The 18,238-nt window shown below is 47.2% G+C and overlaps 1 protein-coding gene and 1 non-coding gene across 4 annotated transcripts in view; one reads left to right on the top strand and one right to left on the bottom strand.

Annotated features, from left to right (window-relative positions):
• SNU13 (small nuclear ribonucleoprotein 13) overlaps positions 1 to 12,839 on the top strand; it is a 335,885-nt gene extending 323,046 nt beyond the window's left edge. For 2 of the 3 annotated variants that reach the window (XM_050806151.1, XM_050806152.1), the window contains exons 2-4: positions 6,278 to 6,360; positions 8,331 to 8,451; positions 12,458 to 12,839. In XM_050806151.1, coding sequence (XP_050662108.1) covers positions 6,358 to 6,360; positions 8,331 to 8,451; positions 12,458 to 12,720 — 387 coding nt within the window. In that variant the 5' untranslated portion in view covers positions 6,278 to 6,357 and the 3' untranslated portion in view covers positions 12,721 to 12,839. Of the gene's footprint in view, positions 1 to 71; positions 193 to 6,277; positions 6,361 to 8,330; positions 8,452 to 12,457 lie in introns of those variants that run through there. The other variant, XM_050806150.1, reaches the window with a different exon arrangement.
• On the bottom strand, positions 8,893 to 8,999 carry LOC126929963 (U6 spliceosomal RNA). Its single transcript, XR_007717389.1, has one exon. It is a non-coding gene; the product is annotated as a U6 spliceosomal RNA (small nuclear RNA).
• Positions 12,840 to 18,238: the final 5,399 nt, after the last annotated feature.

Consider the following 18,238-nt stretch of genomic DNA (forward strand, 5'->3'; position numbering starts at 1 on the left):
GAGCCAGTTTCCGCGCCAGTGCCCCGTAGGGGGCGGGGCCCGCTAGCTCGCTTGCGTAGCGTCATCTTTGCTTCCTGCCGCGCGGGGCCATTTCCGCTGCTGCTTCAGTGAGTTTTTCCGGTGGAGGCGAGCGCTGCTCAGAAGTCGGCTGCGCTCTCCTAGGAGTGCCGAGCCCGCGGAACAGCAGCCATGGTGAGTGCGTGCGCCGGCCAAGGGACCGGGAAGCAGGAGACTCGGGGTTGCGTTCACTCCCTGGCCTGTTAGATGAAGGCTTAGACCCTGCGCCGTCTCATCCGCCGGCGCTGCGTCTTAACCGCCGGGCCCTGAGTTAGAACTCCAGCAGCCGCGGGTTCCCAACAGCCTGGCCCGAGGTTAGAACTCGAGGTTAGAACTCAGGAAACCTCAGGATCCCCGCTGCTGTGGTGCTTTGCCGCACGATCTGTTTGCGTGGCAGAAGGTCTGCGGCGAGCAGAGGGGGCATGGCCTAGCGGGAGAAAGAGACCAACCCACGTGGGAGAGGGCAAAAAGTTGGGTGAAGAAAATTTGGCTCCAACTTTTTTTTCCCCTTGTTTCTTTAAGTACGAAATCTACGATGGCGTGGGACCCTGGGATTCGGATCAACCTCTCCTACCCACCCTACCTCACCCCACCCCCGTTGCTGGGGTCCAGGAGATCTCCTGTGGGTGTGCGCCTAGTGCTCGCCGCGAGTCACACGCGCCAGGGACCTAGAGGAGACTTTGGCAATTGGGGGCTGTGGGGAACATGAAGTGAGCGCGACTCACGGCCTGGAGCGCAGGAAGGGCTTCTCCCGCAAGGTGGTGGCTTCAAACCCCAGAAGTCTGGTAGCACCACGTGCGGCGTCTCTGAATTCTTGGTCGTCTCTGACTTTTAAATATCTAGGGAAAGTTCTAAAACGTGTGTCCTGGCGTAGTCGTTTTGGTTGGCACTTGGTGAGGAGGGAAGAATTTGCAAAGCACTGTAACGTCTATAGTTAATCCTTCCAGCGGAGCTTGGATCCCAGCGGTAGCACTCCCCCCAAACCTCCTCCCGTGCATTTTGAAGCTTAGTGCGTGGCTGAGCCTAGAACTCGAAGCTTTCAAACTCAGTGCTCGCTTTTATGCAGTTCCCTGAAACGTTTTGGAATCGGATGGTCTCAGGTTGAACTTTGCAGTTTTCCTCAACTGTAAAATGGGAATGACAGTGCATCAGGATGTTGTGAGGATCAGATGAAATAAAGCATGTTAAACATCTAGTCCTCATGCTTGGCACAGAGTGAGCACGCAGTATTTGTTGTCCAATCAAAACCTTGCAAGTTTTGGCTGTCTGGTGTACAGGGAAACCAAACTGATCACGCTAGGTAGGGATTTAGGTTGGCTGGTGGTATGCTATCATTCATTAATTTATTTAACCTCTGAAGAAATTGAAAGGCGAATAAATACACCCTAAGCAAGTTTCAATTAGTGTTTATAAGCTAGGTATGTTGGTTTTAAAATTGAGTTTAACTTTTTGTTTACTAATAGTGAAACATTTAGGTATTTGATGGCTGTTCAGATTCCTGAAGTTTTCCTCTTATGAATTTGATACTTATTGAGAGTTGAGGATCCTGATTTCCAGAGAATGGGTTGTTGGAAACAACAGCAATTTTAAAAGTTTTTTAAAATTGACATATCATAGTTGTATGTACTTTGGGGGTTCCACGTAATATTTTTAAGTATATCTATTTTAAAATGTGGGACAGGGCCAGGCACGGTGCCTCATGCCTGTAATCCCAGCACTTTGGGAGGCCGAGGCGGGTGGATTATGGGGTCAGGAGTTCAAGACCTGCCTGGCCAACATAGTGAAACCCTGTCTACTAAAAATACAAAAAAATTAGCCAGGCGTGGTGGCGGGCACCTGTAATCCCAGCTGTTTGGGAGGCTGAGGCAAGGAGAATCGCTTGAACCTGGGAGGCAGAGGTTGCAGTGAGCCAAGATCGCGCCACTGCACTCCAACCCGGGTGACAGTGTGAGACTCCGTCTCAAAAAATATAAATAAATAAAATAAAAGGTGATAAATTATTAACCAAAATTTCCAGCCGGGTACGGTGGCTCACACCTGTAATCCCAGCACTTTGGGAGGCCGAGGTGGGCGGATCATGAGGTCAAGAGTTCAAGACCAGCCTGACCAACATGGTGAAACCCCATCTCTACTAAAAATACAAAAATTAGGCGGGCATGGCGGTGCGTACCTGTAATCCCAGCTACTTAGGAGGCTGAGGCAGAAGAATCACTATATCCGGGGAGGCAGTGGTTGCAGTGAGCCGACATCGTGCCACTGCACTACAGCCTGGGTGACAAAGCAAGACTCTGTCTCAAAAAAAAATAAAATCCCTACTGTAGTATCAAATAAAACATATTTGTATGGCCGGATGTGGTGGCTCACACCTTTAATCCCAGCACTTTGGGAGGCCGAGGCAGGTGGATCTCGACTCACTGAAACCTCTGTCTCCCGGGTTCAAGCGATTCTCCTGTCTCAGCCTCCCAAGTAGCTGGGATTACAGGCACGCACCACCACGCCCAGCTATTTTTTGTTTTTGTTTTTTAATAGAGACAGGGTTTTGCTGTGTTGGTCAGGCTGGTCTCAAACTCCTGACCTCAAGTGATCTGCCTGCCTCGGCCTCCCAAAGAGCTGGGATTACAGGCGTGAGCCACCGTACTCAGCCTAAACAATTTTTTAATTAGCCAGGTGTTGGCCGGGTGCGGTGGCTCACGCCTGTAATCTCAGCACTTTGGGAGGCCGAGGCGGGCGAATCACAAGGTCAGGAGTTGTAGACCAGCCTGGCCAACACGGCAAAACCCTGTCTCTATACTAATAATACAAAATTTAGCCTGGCATGGTGGCGCATGCCTGTAATCCCAGCTACTCGGGACGCTGAGGCAGGAGAATCTCTTGAACCCGGGAGGCGGAACTTGTGATGAGCTGAGATTGTGCCATTGCACTCCAGCCTGGGCAACAAGAGCGAAACTCCATCTCAAAAAATAAAAAATAAAATAAAATAAAATTAGCCAGGAGTGGTGGCCCACACTTGTAGTCCCAGTTACTGAGGTGGCTGAGGCAGGAGGATCACTTGAGCTCTGAAGGTTGAGGCTGCAGTGAGCTATTGTCATGCCACTGCACTCTGGCCTCAGTGACAGAGTGAGACCCTGTCTCAACAACAAAAAGGTAATTCTTTTTTTTTTTTTTTTTTTTTTTGAGTGGAGTTCCACTCTTTCACCCAGGCTGGAGTAAAGTGGCGGGATCTCAGCCTACTGCAACCTCCACTTCCCAGGTTCAAGCCATTCTCCTACTTCAGCCTCCAAGCAGCTGGGATTACAGGTGCCTGCCACCACGCCCGGATAATTTTTGTGTTTTTAGTAGAGATGGGGTTTCACCATGTCGTCCAGGCTGGTCTTGAACTCCTGACCTCAAGAGAGCCACCCATCATGGCCTCCCAAAGTGCTGGGATTACAGGTGTGAGCCACTGTGCCTAGACTGCCCCAGCTAAGTTTTTAAATATTTTTAGAGTTGGGGGTCTCACTGTGTTGCCCAGGCTGGTCTCAAACTTCTGGCCTCAATCAGTCCCCAGCCTCAGTTTCCCAAGTTGGTGGGATTATAGGCCTGAGCCACTGCAGCCAGTTCAGAATACACTTTTCAAACATGGAACATTTTTGAAAATTGGCCATAAAGCAAGCCCTGCAAATTTTAACATTGTTAATATTACATACCATTTTTGCCCTACCCAAATGGAAGTAAGTTAAAAATTAGTAACAGAGTATTTTGAAATGAAAAATATAAACTATCAGATTTTTAAATTGTAGTAGGAGGCAGGGCACGGTGGCTCATGCCTGTAATCCCAGCACTTGGGAGGCCACGGCGGGCGAATCACGAGGTCAGGAGATGGAGACCATCCTGACTAACACGGTGAAACCCCATCTCTACTAAGAAAAAATACAAAAAATTAGCCGGGCGTGGTGGTAGGGGCCTGTAGTCCCAGCTACTCAGGAGGCTGAGGCAGGAGAATGGCGTGAACCCGGGAGGCAGAGCTTGCAGTGAGCTGAGATCGCACCACTGCACTCCAGCCTGGGCGAAAGAGCGAGACTCCGTCTCAAAAAAAAAAAAAAAAAAACACATTGTAGTAGGAATTCAAAAATGGAACAGAACAATAATGAAAATACCACATACCAGAGCATAAGTGACAAGGGCAGAGCGGGGAAGAAACAAATGAAAAGATATAATGAAAGTATCACTTGGAGCCTGAGATGCTAACGCTAGGGAGAAAGGGGCTAAAAAGGTAGGAAAAACACACAAAGACAAAATAACCCTAAAGAAAGCAGAAGGAAAGAAAAAAACAAAAGGAGAAATTGCTGAAATAGAAAGTAGAGCATACTACTGGGTCTTTTCCTTTCTGATGCCCCTCTTTCTCACCAGAGAGAACTGTTCTTTCTCTTTCTTTTGCCTATTAAACCTCTGCTCCTGGCGAGGCGCAGTGGCTCATGCCTGTAATCCCAACACTTTGGGAGGTTGAGGCAGGTGGATCACCTGAGGTCAGGAGTTTGAGACCAGTCTGGCCAACATGGCAAAACCCAGTCTCTACTAAAAAATATAAAAATTAGCCCGTCATGGTGGTGTGCACCTGTAATTCCAGCTACTGGTTGGGGCTGAGGTAGGAGAATTGCTTGAGCCCAGGAGACAGAGGTGGCAGTAAGCCGAGATCGCACCATCGCACCTCTACACTCCAGCCTGGGCAACAGAGCCAGACTCCATCTCAAAAAAAAAAAAAAAAAAAAAAAAAAAAAAAACCTTGTTCCTAAACTCCTGTGTGTCCGTGCCCTAAATTTTCTTGGCACGAGACAACAAACCCCAGATATTTACCCCAGGCAATGAAGCTAGTTCAGTTTGACACTGTTATCAAAGTTTTGGGGAATTCGTCACTGTCATGCATTGCTGGCGGGTGTGCAAGTTGTTAAACCCTGTACAGGGTCAGTTTGGAGTAGATATAAAAGTTACAAATGCATATTATATCTTTTGACTCATTAATCCCACTTCTAGGAGTTTATCTTACAGATATACTGAATGAAACATAATATAGATTAGGTATAGATGAGATTAGACATTATAGCATTTATATAATAGTGAAAGATTAAAAATATATAAATGGGCTGGGCACAGTGGCTCACGCCTGTAATCCCAGTACTTTGGGAGGCCCAGGCAGGACGATTGTTTGAGGCCAGAAGTTCAAGACCAGCATGGGCAACATAACGAGACAGTGCCTCTAAAATTAAAAAATGAGTCAGACGTGGTGATGCATGCATGTAGTCCCAGCTACTTGGGAGTGTGAGGCAGGAGGACCACTTGAGCCCAGGAAAGTCCCCTTCATAAAGATTAATCAAAAAAGTAAGGCCGGGCGCGGTGGCTCACTCCTGTAATCCCAACACTTTGGGAGGCCAAGACAAGCGGATCACTTGAGGTCAGCAGTTGGGAGACCAGCCTGGCCAACATGGTGAAACACCGTCTCCACTAAAAATACAAAAAAATTAGCCGGGTGTGGTTGTGCGTGCCTGTAGTACCAGCTACTCTGAAGGCTGGGGCCGGGGAATTGCTTGAACCCCGGAGGAGGTTGCAGTGAGCCAAGATGCAACTACAGCACCCCAGCCTGTGTGACAGAGCGAGACCCTGTCTCTAAAAAGAAAAGGTTTAAGTGAGTAACATATGAAGGAGACACGCTCTATAGACATTAAAAAGAAAGGATGGCCAGGTGTGGTGGCTCACGCTTGTAATCCCAGCACTTTGGGAGGACGACGCAGGCAGATGACCTGAGATCAGGAGTTCGAGACCAGCCTGGCCAAAGTGGTGAAACCTCATCTCTACCAAAAATACAAAAATTAGCTGGCCGTGATGGCGGTCACCTGTAATCCCAGGTACTCAGGAGGCTGAGGTTGCAGTGAGCCGAGATGGCGCCACTGCACTCCAACCTAGGTGACAGAGGGAGACTACGTCTCTAAATAAATAAATGTATGAGGAAGAGAAAAATAATATGGAGGTCTTCCCTCGACCTCCCCCAACCACCTTCCTTTAGAGAACTCCTCCATCCTTCACCTAATTTCTCCTAGTTGTCCTGGGACCAGGAAAGGTTCGCCTAAGATAACGAGTTAGGTAGAAGACAGGGAGTCCGGGTGTACAAGCTGGCCCTGGACGTCATTTCCGCTGGCGGCAGTGACGTCACTTCCTGCTCCTGGGGGCGGGGCATCCGTGTCCTTGTGGTGCGGGGCAGCAGACCGTCCGGACCTACAGGCGTGGTGTCCTTGCGGTGTCCAGCGAGAGGCTACCAAGACAGACGCTATGGTGAGTGTTCCTACTGGGCCCCTACCCACGGGTCACCTCCCGAGAGCCGCGGTGCCGCAAGCGTGGTCCAGCAATGTCAGAAAAGCTGTAAAAAAATTGAAGGAGAAAAAGGCAGGCGCGCGGTGTCGGGCAGGAGACCACCGAGACAGGCGCTATAGATGAGTGGTCCAACCTGGCCGTCTCCGTCTCCAGCGACTGCCGTCCACCCTGTGTCTAGCCTCCAAGGCCGAGGTTAGGTGGTAGCCGCAGCAAGTCACTCGCAATTCGCACCTTACACTCGATGGCGACATGCGGGGCCGCACCTGCGTTATAATATGAATATATCCTTGTACATAAATATGTGTTTGTAAAAAAAGGAGAGAGAGATGAAAGTAATGAAATGGTTAACTGGAGCAGTGGGAATGCGATGGAAGGAGCGGAAAAGGAAGACCACTCACCCAATTTGCTCCCTACATGGATGTATATTTATTTACTGAGACGGAGTCTCACTCTGTCGCCCACGCTGGAGTGCAGTGGCGCCATCTCGGCTCACAGCATCCTCCGCCTCCTGGGTTCAAGCTATTCTGCGTCAGCCTCTCGAGTAACTAGGACTACAGGCGTGAGACACGGCGCTCGGCCCCTACATGGGTTATTTTGACACAGATCTCAATGACGTCATTTTATCCATAAGTATTACAGTATGTATTTATAAAGTAAGGATTTTTAACATAACTGCAAATGCCATTAATTAGTTAATAAGGGTTGCAAGTTGGTGATATTTAAGTGTACCATTCCCTCTTTATTAGGCGGAATAGTGATACAAGAGGTACTTCTCATCTGGTTACCTCCTAATACAGCATTTAGGAAAGGCACAGAGGATGATTGTTTCCCTTTTCCAGTTGTCAAAACACTGAGTTGCTATCACTAGCATAGTTTTGACTTTTAAACCATGAAGATATTTTACATATTTGAAAAATAAAATCTAAAGCAAGTTGACTACAAACGAAAGAAACCTACTTGTATACCAAATTGCTAACCACAAGGAAAATTTTAATTTGAATAACTTTTGAACACAGTCCTGTCACTGGATGACTTTAATAGGATATATCCTAAGAACAAAAATAAATTTTGACTTTGGTCAGTTTGTTGGTAGAGGTGGTATATAGATGTAGCAATTTTGGAACCATTTTGTGTTTATTGTAGAGTAGGTGAGGAAATACTCTGGTGTGTTGGAAACCAGGGGTTTGAACAGAAGATATGCATATAGAATGGGGAATGGAAAGAGAACTTTGTGCTACATTTACTGTAAATTATATCTTATTGATTCAGTAAATTCCAGTGGAATATGGAAATTCAAATTTAAAGATTACCCATGGACTCCTGACCTCAGGTGATCCACCCGCCTCTGCCTCCCAGAGTGCTGTGATTATAGGCGTGAGCCAGGAGTTTGAGACCAGCCTGGCCAACATGGTGAAACCCTGTCTCCACAAAAAATACAAAAATTAGCCGGGTATGGTGGTGCACGCCTGTAGTCCCAGCTACTTGGGAGACTGAGGCTCAAGAATCATTTGAACCTGGGAGACAGAGGTGGCAGTGAGCTGAAATCACACCACTGCACTCCAGCATGGGCAACAGAGTGAGACTCTGTCTAAAAAACAGAAACGGATTACCCATGGACTCAAATGGATGCTGAGCCATGGGAGCCCATTTGTAATCCATTTGCTGTAATATTATGAAACATTTGGCTGAAGAAAGACAAAAGTATACGAGCTTTAGTATACTTTATTGAACTGTGTAATTCCTAATACTGTATTTCCTTTTTTTCGAAGGTAGGAGTGGAAAGGCCATTGTTAACTACCTGGTGTTTTGTGTGTTTGAGGATTGGGGAGCAGAGCACCTGCCCGCTGTGTCTCAATTGTTGATTAGTATTTTGTGACTCAGGTAGGAAAACTTCTGGCTCAATTTGACTGATATTTTTATTTCCCCCATAGACTGAGGCCGATGTGAATCCAAAGGCCTATCCCCTTGCCGATGCCCACCTCACCAAGAAACTACTGGATCTCGTTCAGCAGTCATGTAACTATAAGCAGCTTCGGAAAGGAGCCAATGAGGGTAAGGCAGCCACAGGGTGCTCTGGGGGAATGTTAAAGGTACATGTTTCCATGTGGGGCCTCTGGTCTAGATTTCCAATTTGGGAGGAGGAGGGCTAGCTGCTTTTGACTACAACCAGTAGGAGGTCTTTGGCATTAGATGCTAAAGCTGATGGGCTAAGAATTTTTTTTAGACCCACCAGTTATTAACATTTTGCCACATTTACCTTCTTTTTCACTCTATAAATGAATTTTATTTTTGCTGAGCCATTTGAAAGCAGTTGTAGACACTTTGTATAGTAGCTGTATGACCTCTCCAGAGCCATCAGAAGGAAAGGGATATTAATGCTTTTTAGCATCCCTTATACGATGGATACTTAACATTCATGAATTTCATTTGGTTCCCAGAAACATTGCCTACCCCTCTCCCTTTTTTTTTTTTTTTTTTTGGATGCAATTATTCAAAAACATGGAACGTTTCACGAATTTGCATGTCATCCTTGTGCAGGGGTCATGCTAATCTTCTCTGTATTGTTCTAATTTTAGTATATGTGCTGCTGAAGCAAGCACCACCTCCCTTTGTAAAAAAGAAAAACAGCTGTTTTTCAGTGGAATAATTATGTGTGCATGATACTTCTGCCCAGAGGTAATATAGGATACTCTCACTTTGTTCGTTTTTTTAAAATTTTCTTTATTTATTTATTTGAGAGTTTCGCTCTTGTTACCCAGGCTGGAGTACAATGGCAGGATCTCAGCTCACTGCAACCTACACTTCCCGGGTTCAAGTGATTCCCCTGCCTCAGTCTCCCAAGTAGCTGGGATTACAGGCATGCACCATCACATTCGGCTAATTTTGTATTTTCAGTAGAGATAGGGTTTCACTATGTTGGTCAGTCTGGTCTCGAACTCCTAACCTCAGGTGATCCACTGTCTTGGTCTCCCAGAGTGCTGCTGGGATTACAGGCGTGAAACACTGTGTCTAGCCTTATTTTTATTTTTATTTTTTTCAAGTAGAGATGACATTTCACCATGTTGGCCAGACTGGTCTTAAACTCCTGACTTCAAGTGATCTGCCCGCCTCGGCCTCCCAAAGTTCTGGGATTATAGGCGTGAGCCACTGTGCCTGGCTGCCCAGCCTTATTTTTTATTTTTTATTTTTGGAGACAGAATCTCACTCTGTCGCCCAGGCTGGTCTTGAACTCCTGAGCTCAGACAATCTGCCTGCCTCGGCCTCCCAAAGTGCTGGAATAACAGCAGGCGTGAGCTACCACAGCCCGCCAGAATACTCTCATTTTAACAGATGCTGGTAGTTTGATGTGGTAGAGCTCTTTTGTCGTTGAAGATTTTTAATGGAAACATTAGAGATTTTGTGAACCGTGTTTGAGATTTAGGAGAACCATTATAATCGCTTTTACCTGTGTTGCTGAAGGAAGATAAAGTAGACTCTCCGGGTCTCATCGTGGTACTCTTTCCTCCCTGCTCGTCACACTGCAGTAACTGCAGTGCCTGGTATAGCAGTGGCCAGTGGGGCATTGTAGGGTGACTCACCAGCTCTCCTGGGAGGTGTCTCTTCTCACTTGATGCACTCAGGTCAGCTTGGCTGGGCAGGGACATGAGTTCTTATACCTCAGGCAGATGAGGACTCATGGACACAGAGCAACCTTATTTCCTCTTGCCATACTTTGCATGGTGCTAGGCACACAGATCCTTGAATGGAGATGCTCAGTCTCAGCGACTCAGTTCAGAATGTGCTTACTAGGAGTTCAGGGAGGGAGATGTAGCAGTTTTCCATACTTCTGCCTCAGTGTCAGGTATTCTTTCTTGCCATATTATTTATTGATTGCCTGCTGTGTGCCGGGCACATGTATATATGCTGGTGATGCATTGGTGAACAAAACGAAGTCTCTGCCTTCTTGGAGTGTACATTCCGGTGGAGAAAGACATAGGTTTTATGCCTGGTGGTAAAGAATACTGTAAAAGAGAATAAAGTAGAGAAGGGGGATAGGAATGGCAGTGGTGGGTCTTTTTAGATGGAGTATTCAGAGAAGGTCTGTCTGAGGAGCTGAAGTTTGAGCAGAGGACTGAATAGATGAGGGTGTTGGAAAGAAACGATTTTGGGCATGGTGCAAAGGCGTGCTTGAGGGACTCTCAGGAGGCTGGTGTGTGGCTGGAACTAAGTGAGGGGATGAGAGGTACTAGGAGATCACATGAGACAGTGTAAGCCACTGTAAAAGAGTCACTCCTATGACTTTTGTAGGGTGAATAAACTATAGTAATATCAATAGAAATGAACATACTTTGCATTACCATGTATCAGGTATTATTATTGTTTATTTTTATTTATTTGAGATAGGGTCTCTGTAGCCCAGGCTGGAGTGCATTGGCATTGATCATGGCTCACTGCAGCCACGACCTCCTGGGCTTAGGTGATCCTCCCACCTCAGCCTCCCAGGTAGCTGGAGCAACAGGTGTATGCCACCACACCTGGCTAATTTTTTATATTTTTAGTAGAGATGGGGTTTTGCCATGTTGCCCAGGCTGGTCTCAAACTCTGAATTCAGACGATCTACCTGCCTCAGCCTCCCAAAGTGCTGGGATTACAGGTGTGAGCCACCACGCCAGCCTCATTCTTATTAACTTGTTTAATCCTTTCAAGAATCCTATTAGGTAGAATTATTAGGTAATTAGAATTAGGTTAAAAAGAATTAGGTAATTATTGTTTTATTAGGTAGAATCCTATTAGGTAGAATTGTTTTATAGATGATAAAAGTAAGGGAAGTTAAACACCTTGCTCAAGGTCATTTGTGTAACAAGAATGAGTGCAGCATTTGTACTCAGGCAGTGTAGCTCTAGAGTGTGTACCCTTCTCAAGTACTCCAACATGAATGCAGAGTATTCGCACTGAGCCACAGAGGCAAGCAATCAGGAGAGTATGCATCTGAAATGGTGCTGTGGGGTGTTGAACTTGCATGGTGAGTCCCATGTGGGGTGAGCTTTCTAGAAGTATTGATTATGGCAGATTGAGATATTAAAACTCTGACACTCAGTCAGCGATACCTTGAGAAGTACTAATTTATTAATAAACTACTACTTGCTGGTGGGGGTTTGTGGAAACTCTTGCAGTTGACAAGGCAAGAGATGATGGTGACTTGGACAAGTATAGCAGAGGAGTAGAAAGAAGTGGTCAGGGCCAGGCATGGTAGCTCACGCCTGTAATCCCAGGACTTTGGGAAGCCAACATGGGTGGATCACAAGGTCAAGAATTTGAGACCAGCCTGGCCAACATAGTGAAACAAAATTAGCTGGGCGTGGTGGCGGGCGCCTATAATCCCAGCTACTTGGGAGACTGAGGCAGGAGAATCACTTGAACCTGGGAGGCAGAGGTTGCAGTGAGCCAAGATTGCGCCACTGCATTCCAGCCCAGGCGACAGTGCGAGACTCCATCTCAAAAAAAAAAAAAAAAAAAAAAAAAAAAAAAAAAAAAACCAAGAAAGAAAAAAGTTACCAGATTAGACTGGGCACTGTGGCTCATACCTGTAATCTCAGCACTTTGGGAGGCCGAGGTGGGTGGATCACTTGAGGTGAGGAGTTCGAGACCAGCCTGGACAACATGGTGAAACCCTGTCTCTATTAAAAATACAAAAATTAGCGGCATGTGCCTGTAATTCCAGCTACTTGGGAGGCTGAGGCAGGAGAATCACTTAAACCCGGAAGGCGGAGGTTGAAGTGAGCCAAGATCGCACCACTGCACTCCAGCTGTGAGACAGAACAAGACTCCATCTCAAAAAAAAAAAAAAAAAAAAAAGTGGTCAGATTCAGGGCGTGTTTCGAGGATAAGTGGTGGGTTTAATGTAGAGCTTGAGAAAAGGCCATTGTGTATGACTGACTGATGTTTGAATCCTTTATCATATCCCAGGGCTGGTCTAGGACACACACAATTGTGTGTGCCTAGGCATTCTTCCCAGTTTGTTGTGGCTGCCCTGCCCAAGCCCACATCACCTATTAGCTTCACGCCCTTCTCTCCACAGCCACCAAAACCCTCAACAGGGGCATCTCTGAGTTCATCGTGATGGCTGCAGACGCCGAGCCACTGGAGATCATTCTGCACCTCCCACTGCTTTGTGAAGACAAGAACGTGCCCTACGTGTTTGTGCGCTCCAAGCAGGCCCTGGGAAGAGCCTGTGGGGTCTCCAGGCCTGTCATCGCCTGTTCTGTCACCATCAAAGAGGGCTCGCAGCTGAAACAGCAGATCCAATCCATTCAGCAGTCCATTGAAAGGCTCTTAGTCTAAACCTATGGCCTTTGCCACGTGCTCCCTGCCCCCCTGAGGTCGTGTATCATATTGTCTGTGTTAGCATGTAGTATTTTCAGCCACTCTCTATTGTTATAAAATGTTGTAGTACTAAATCTTGTTTCTGGATTTTTGTGTTGTTGTTGTTGTGTTTTACAGGGTTGTTTTCCCCCTTCCTTTCCTCCCTCCCTCTGCCATCCTTCATCCTTTTATCCTCCCTTTTTGGAACAAGTGTTCAGAGCAGATAGAAGCAGTGTGGTGGCACCGTTGAAAGGCAGAAAGAGCCAGGAGAAAGCTGATGGAGCCAGGATAGAGATCTTTCAGCCACTAGCTTCCTATTGTGTGCAGAGTGTGGTGGAATTAAACACCATTTATTAAGTATCCCTGTGCCTGGCACACAGAATCATTCATATGTGTTAAAGTGATCATGGGGTTTCCTTTGCACTTGGGCGATTATGTATCATTTGGGGGAGGAAGCATGTGTTCTGTGAGGTTGTTTGGCTATGTCCAAGTGTCATTTACTAATGTACCCCTGCTGTTTGCTTTTGGTAATGTGATGTTCATGTTCTCCCCCTACCCCCAACCATGGCCTTGAGGGTGGCAGGGCAGCAGCATACCAAAGAGATGTGCTGCAGGATTCCAGAGGCGGCCTGGGTGAGTGAGCCATGGGGCAGTTGACCTGGGTCTTGAAAGAGTCGGGAGTGACAAGGTCAGAGAGCATGAACTGGTGCTGGCATGAAGGATTTCAGGAAGATCATGGAGACCTGGCGGGTAGCTATAACAGACATGATGGAGTCCAAGGAAACAACCTCTCTGGTGAATGGGACTTTCTTTGGTGGACACTTGGCACCAGCTCTGAGAGCCCTTCCCCTGTGTGCTGCCACCCTGTGGGTTAGATGTACTCTCTGTCACATGAGGAGAGTGCTAGTTCATGTGTTCTCCATTCTTGTGAGCATCCTAATAAAGAAATCTATTCCATTTTGATGACAGAATGGCAGTGCCTGATTCTTAGTATCCGGCTAAAATTGAAAAGAAGACATACTTAGTATTATTAGAGTGGTGATAGCTGCTTAGACTTTTTTTTTTCCTTTGTGAAAGAGATTCACTCTTGTTGCCTAGGTTGGAGTGCAATGGCACGATCTCAGCTCACCGCAACCTCTGCCTCCTGGCTTCAAGTGATTCTCCTGCCTCAGCCTCCCAAGTAGCTGGGATTACAGGCATGCACGACCACGCCCGGCAAATTTTGTATTTTTAGTAGAGACGGGGTTTCACCATGTTGACCAGGCTGGTCTTGAACTCCTGACATCAGGTAATCCACCCATCTCAGCCTCGCAAAGCACTGGGATTACAGGTGTGAGCCACCACGCCTGGCCACTTAGCTTAGACTTTTTTACCAGAAGGCTATGGAAGAACTGTCTCCTCCTACCAGGTAGTTTCTGCCTTGGCAGTTCAAAACGTCATACAGACTCAACTGGAACATTGCTATCACTGGAACTGGCTTTCTCAACCTCTGTGCTGTTGACATTTGGGGCTGGTTAATTTGTTGTGGGGACTGTGCTGTGTGTTGTGTGATGTTTAGTAGCATCACTGGCCTGTACCCACTAGGTGGCAGTAGCAGCGCCCCCCACAATGAAGAAATGTTTCCAGACATTGTTAAATGCCCCCGGCAGTAAAATCACCCCCAATTGAGAATCACTGTTGGAGAATCAGGGTTTCTAGTAACCCTTGGCACATGCAGGACTGGTATTGGTGACTAAAGCCACTGCCCCCTCACTTGCCTCTTCTACTTACTATCTTAAAGATAAGTCCCTTGAGAGCCTAATACCTCAGGTTGAGAAATCTTCCAAGGTGCAAATAACTGGGTACCATAGTGGTCAAGTGAGAATAGATCCCCTCTTCGCCAGCTTGGACCCATATACCCCTGCTCCAGCAAGAAGCACACCAGGGGGAACCTGGGAGCCACCTTGGCCAGCTGGACCTGTTCTGTGCATCCTGGGCTGGTCATTTCTCCCAGTTTACTCCAGTGTTCTTATCACCACCCCTGAAGCAGTTTTATATTTTTGGATGGTGGAATTTTACGCAGTGCTTACTTTTTCACAGTCGTGCATTCAGTGTTTTTGGTCAATGACAGATCACATAAATGACAGTGGTCCCATAAGATTATAATACTGTGTGTTTACTGTACTTTTCCTATGTTTAGATGCACAAATGCCATTGTGTTACAGTTGCCTACAGTGTTCAGTAATATGCAGTACAGGTTTGTAGCCTAGGTGTATGTATAGTAGGCTATTCCATCTAGGGTTTTTGTTTGTTTGTTTGAGACAGTCTCGCCCTGTCGCCCAGGCTGGAGTGCAGTGGTGTAATCTCAGCTCACTGCAACCTCTGCCTCCTGGGTTCAAGCGATTCTCCTGCCTCAGCTTCCTGAGTAGCTGGGACTACAGGAGCACGACACCACACCCAGCTAATTTTTGTATTCTTAGTAGAGACAGTTTCCCCTTGTTGGTCAGGATGGTCTCGATCTCCTGACCTCTTGATCCGCCCACCTTGGCCTCCCAAAGTGCTGGGATTACAGGCGTGAGCCACCGCGCCCAGCCGGTTTTTGTAAGTATACTCTATGGTGTTTACACAGTGATGAAATTCCCTAACAATGCATTTTTCAGAACTTATCTCTGTCATTAAATAATACATTACTTTTTTTTTTTTTTTTTAGAGACAGTCTCGCTCTGTCACCAATGTTGGAATGCAGTGGAGCAATCAATCTCAGCTCACTGCAACCTCCGCCTCCCGGGTTTAAATGATTCTCCTTCCTCAGCCTCCTGAGTAGCTGGGATTACAGACGCACGCCACCATGCCCAGCTAACTTTTGTACTTTTAGTAGAGATGGGGTTTTACCATGTTGGCCAGGCTGGTCTGGAACTCCTGACCTCAGGTGATCCACCCTCCTCAGCCTCCCAAACTGGTGGGATTACAGGCATGAGCCACCGCGCCCGGCCTCTTCTGGTTTTCAATAAGACATTAAAACAAGACATTACAGAAGGGGAAACGCTGAGAGGTAAAAGGCTCATCTTCCCACGTAACCGCAGCTTTCGATGAGTGCCATTCCAGACGTTCCCTCTGCACCTGGCCTAGAAGTAAACAGACATATGTGCATCCGTGTGTTTGTTTCACTTTTGGCCAAACGGATTCGTGTTCTCGAGCTGCTGCGGCGGCCAGAAGGCACCCGGGTGCAGCTCAGCTTAGCCCACCAGACCCTTCCGCTTATGGCTCCCAGGTCCGGGAACCCGGCCCGCCTCCTCTGTGGCGTGCATGCGCAGGCCCAGGTCCGCGCTCCGCGCCGGCTATATCGCCGCCTGGCGGATGGAAGCCCGATGGCCGCGGTAGAAGTCAAGCGCCACATGGCACTCCATGCGGATACCCAAATCCGAGGATGCCCAAGTCCCTGATGTAACATGACGCAGTATTTGCATATGAGTTACGCACGGCCTCCCGGATACTTTAAATAATACTCTAGATAATTTACGATACCTAATAAAATGTAAATGCTATGTAAATAATTGTCATACTGTATTATTTATGGAATAATGACAATTTTGTCGTTGAGACGGAGTCTCGCTCTGTCGCCCAGGCTGGAGTGCAGTGGCGTGATCTCGGCTCACTGCAACCTCCTTCTCCCGGGTTCAAGTGATTCTCCTGCCTCAGCCTCCCGAGTAGCTGGAATTACAGGTGCATGCCACCACACCCGGCTAATTTTTATATTTTTAGTAGATACGGGGTTTCGCCATGTTTGCCAGGCTGCTCTTGAACTCCTGACCTCAGGTGATCCGCCCTCCTCGGCCTCCCAAAGTGCTGGGATTACAGGCGTGAGCCACCGCGTCCGGCCGGCTAATGACAACATTTAAAGTCTGGCCAGGCACGGTGGCTCACACGTGTAATCCCAGCATTTTGGGAGGCCTGGGCGGGCAGGTCACCTAAGGTCAAGACTTCGAGAGCAGCCTGGCCAACATGGTGAAACTCCGTCTCTACTAAAAATAAAAAATTAGCCGGGCGCAGTGGTGTGCGCCTGTAATCCTAGTACTGGGGAGGCTGAGGCAGGAGAATCGTGTGAGCCCAGGAGGCAGATGTTGCAGGGAGCCAAGATTGCGCCACGGCACTCCAGCCTGGGTAACAAGAGCAAGAGTACAGATACAGCCATCCATTTTTTTCCCCCAAGTTTTATTTATTTATTTATTTATTTATTTATTTATTTAAAGACAGAGTTTCACTGTGTTGCCCAGGCTGGAGTGCAATGGCGCGATCTCAGCTCACTACAACCTCCGCCTCCCAGATTCAAGCGATTCTCCTACCTTAGCCTCCCCGAGTAGCTGGGATTACAGGTGCACATCATCATGCCCGGCTAATTTTTTGTATTTTTAGTAGAGATGGGGTTTCACCATGCTGGCCAGGCTGGTCTCAAACTCCTGACCTCGTTATCCGCCTTCCTTGGCCTCCTAGTGTTGGGATTACAGGCGTGAGCCAACGTGCCTGGCCCCCAAATTTTTGATCCACGTAGGTTGAATCCATGGATGTGCAGCCTGCAGATGCAGAAGGCCAGCTGTACCTAGAGTGCCATGTTCTTTTATGTATTTTCTCATTTTCACCATGTGACGCTATTATAAGAATGTGGAAGCTAAGACTCAAAAATGCCTCATAAACTGCCCAAGGTCACTTGTATATATGATGGCACTAAAACGTAAATTTGGTACATCAGCCTCATGAGCTTCCAAAGGCCTAACCAATTGCACTGGAACATGGTATTTCTTCTCTCCTGGGTGGGGGGTTCAGCAGGCAGAGAAGGCATCATTCATTTACAGAGAAGTATCACTTTGTTGCTGTTTAGCACAGACCTCAGGTGATTTGTCTAACATCCACACACCTACCTGACTCTGGTAGGTGTTTGACCCCTGAACTCTCATTCTTTCCACTTTGGAAGTAGGAGGCAAAGGAGCATAGGCTTGGGCATAGTGTGCACAGCAAAGCCAGCCTGGGGCTCACTCCAGGGCTGCTCTTCACTAGCTCCAGCATCCAGGGTTGGATACCAAGGGCTCAGTGGGGCTACTCCTTGTCCTCCTATTGCAGGTGACTGGCTGTGACTTAGTGTGATTCCAATTTACCTTGGTATATTAACCCACTGTAGAATCCAGTTTCCAAACTTGCTCCATTTAAGGGCAATGGTCCAATTTCTCAACAATTTCTAAGCATCTAATGGGAGAATTATCTTCCCCTCTTGCCCACACACGTAAGGAAATTCAAAAAAATACAGTATCTCCTTTCAAACAAAAACAAAAGCAAAAACAGGTTACAAAAAAAACAAAAAACCAAAAAAACAAAAAACAAACCCTATAAAGCTTACAGCCAAGAATCCAAAGCTGAGAATCTCTGAAGAGGAGTAAACTGGCATGTCCTACACTCTCTTCCTCGAGGTGCTGCTCATCCTAGTCCTGAAGGACACAGGACCTGCAAACCCTTACTCACATCCTAA

This window comes from Macaca thibetana, chromosome 10, assembly GCF_024542745.1.
Source record: "Macaca thibetana thibetana isolate TM-01 chromosome 10, ASM2454274v1, whole genome shotgun sequence".
Classification (NCBI taxonomy): Eukaryota; Metazoa; Chordata; class Mammalia; order Primates; family Cercopithecidae; genus Macaca; species Macaca thibetana.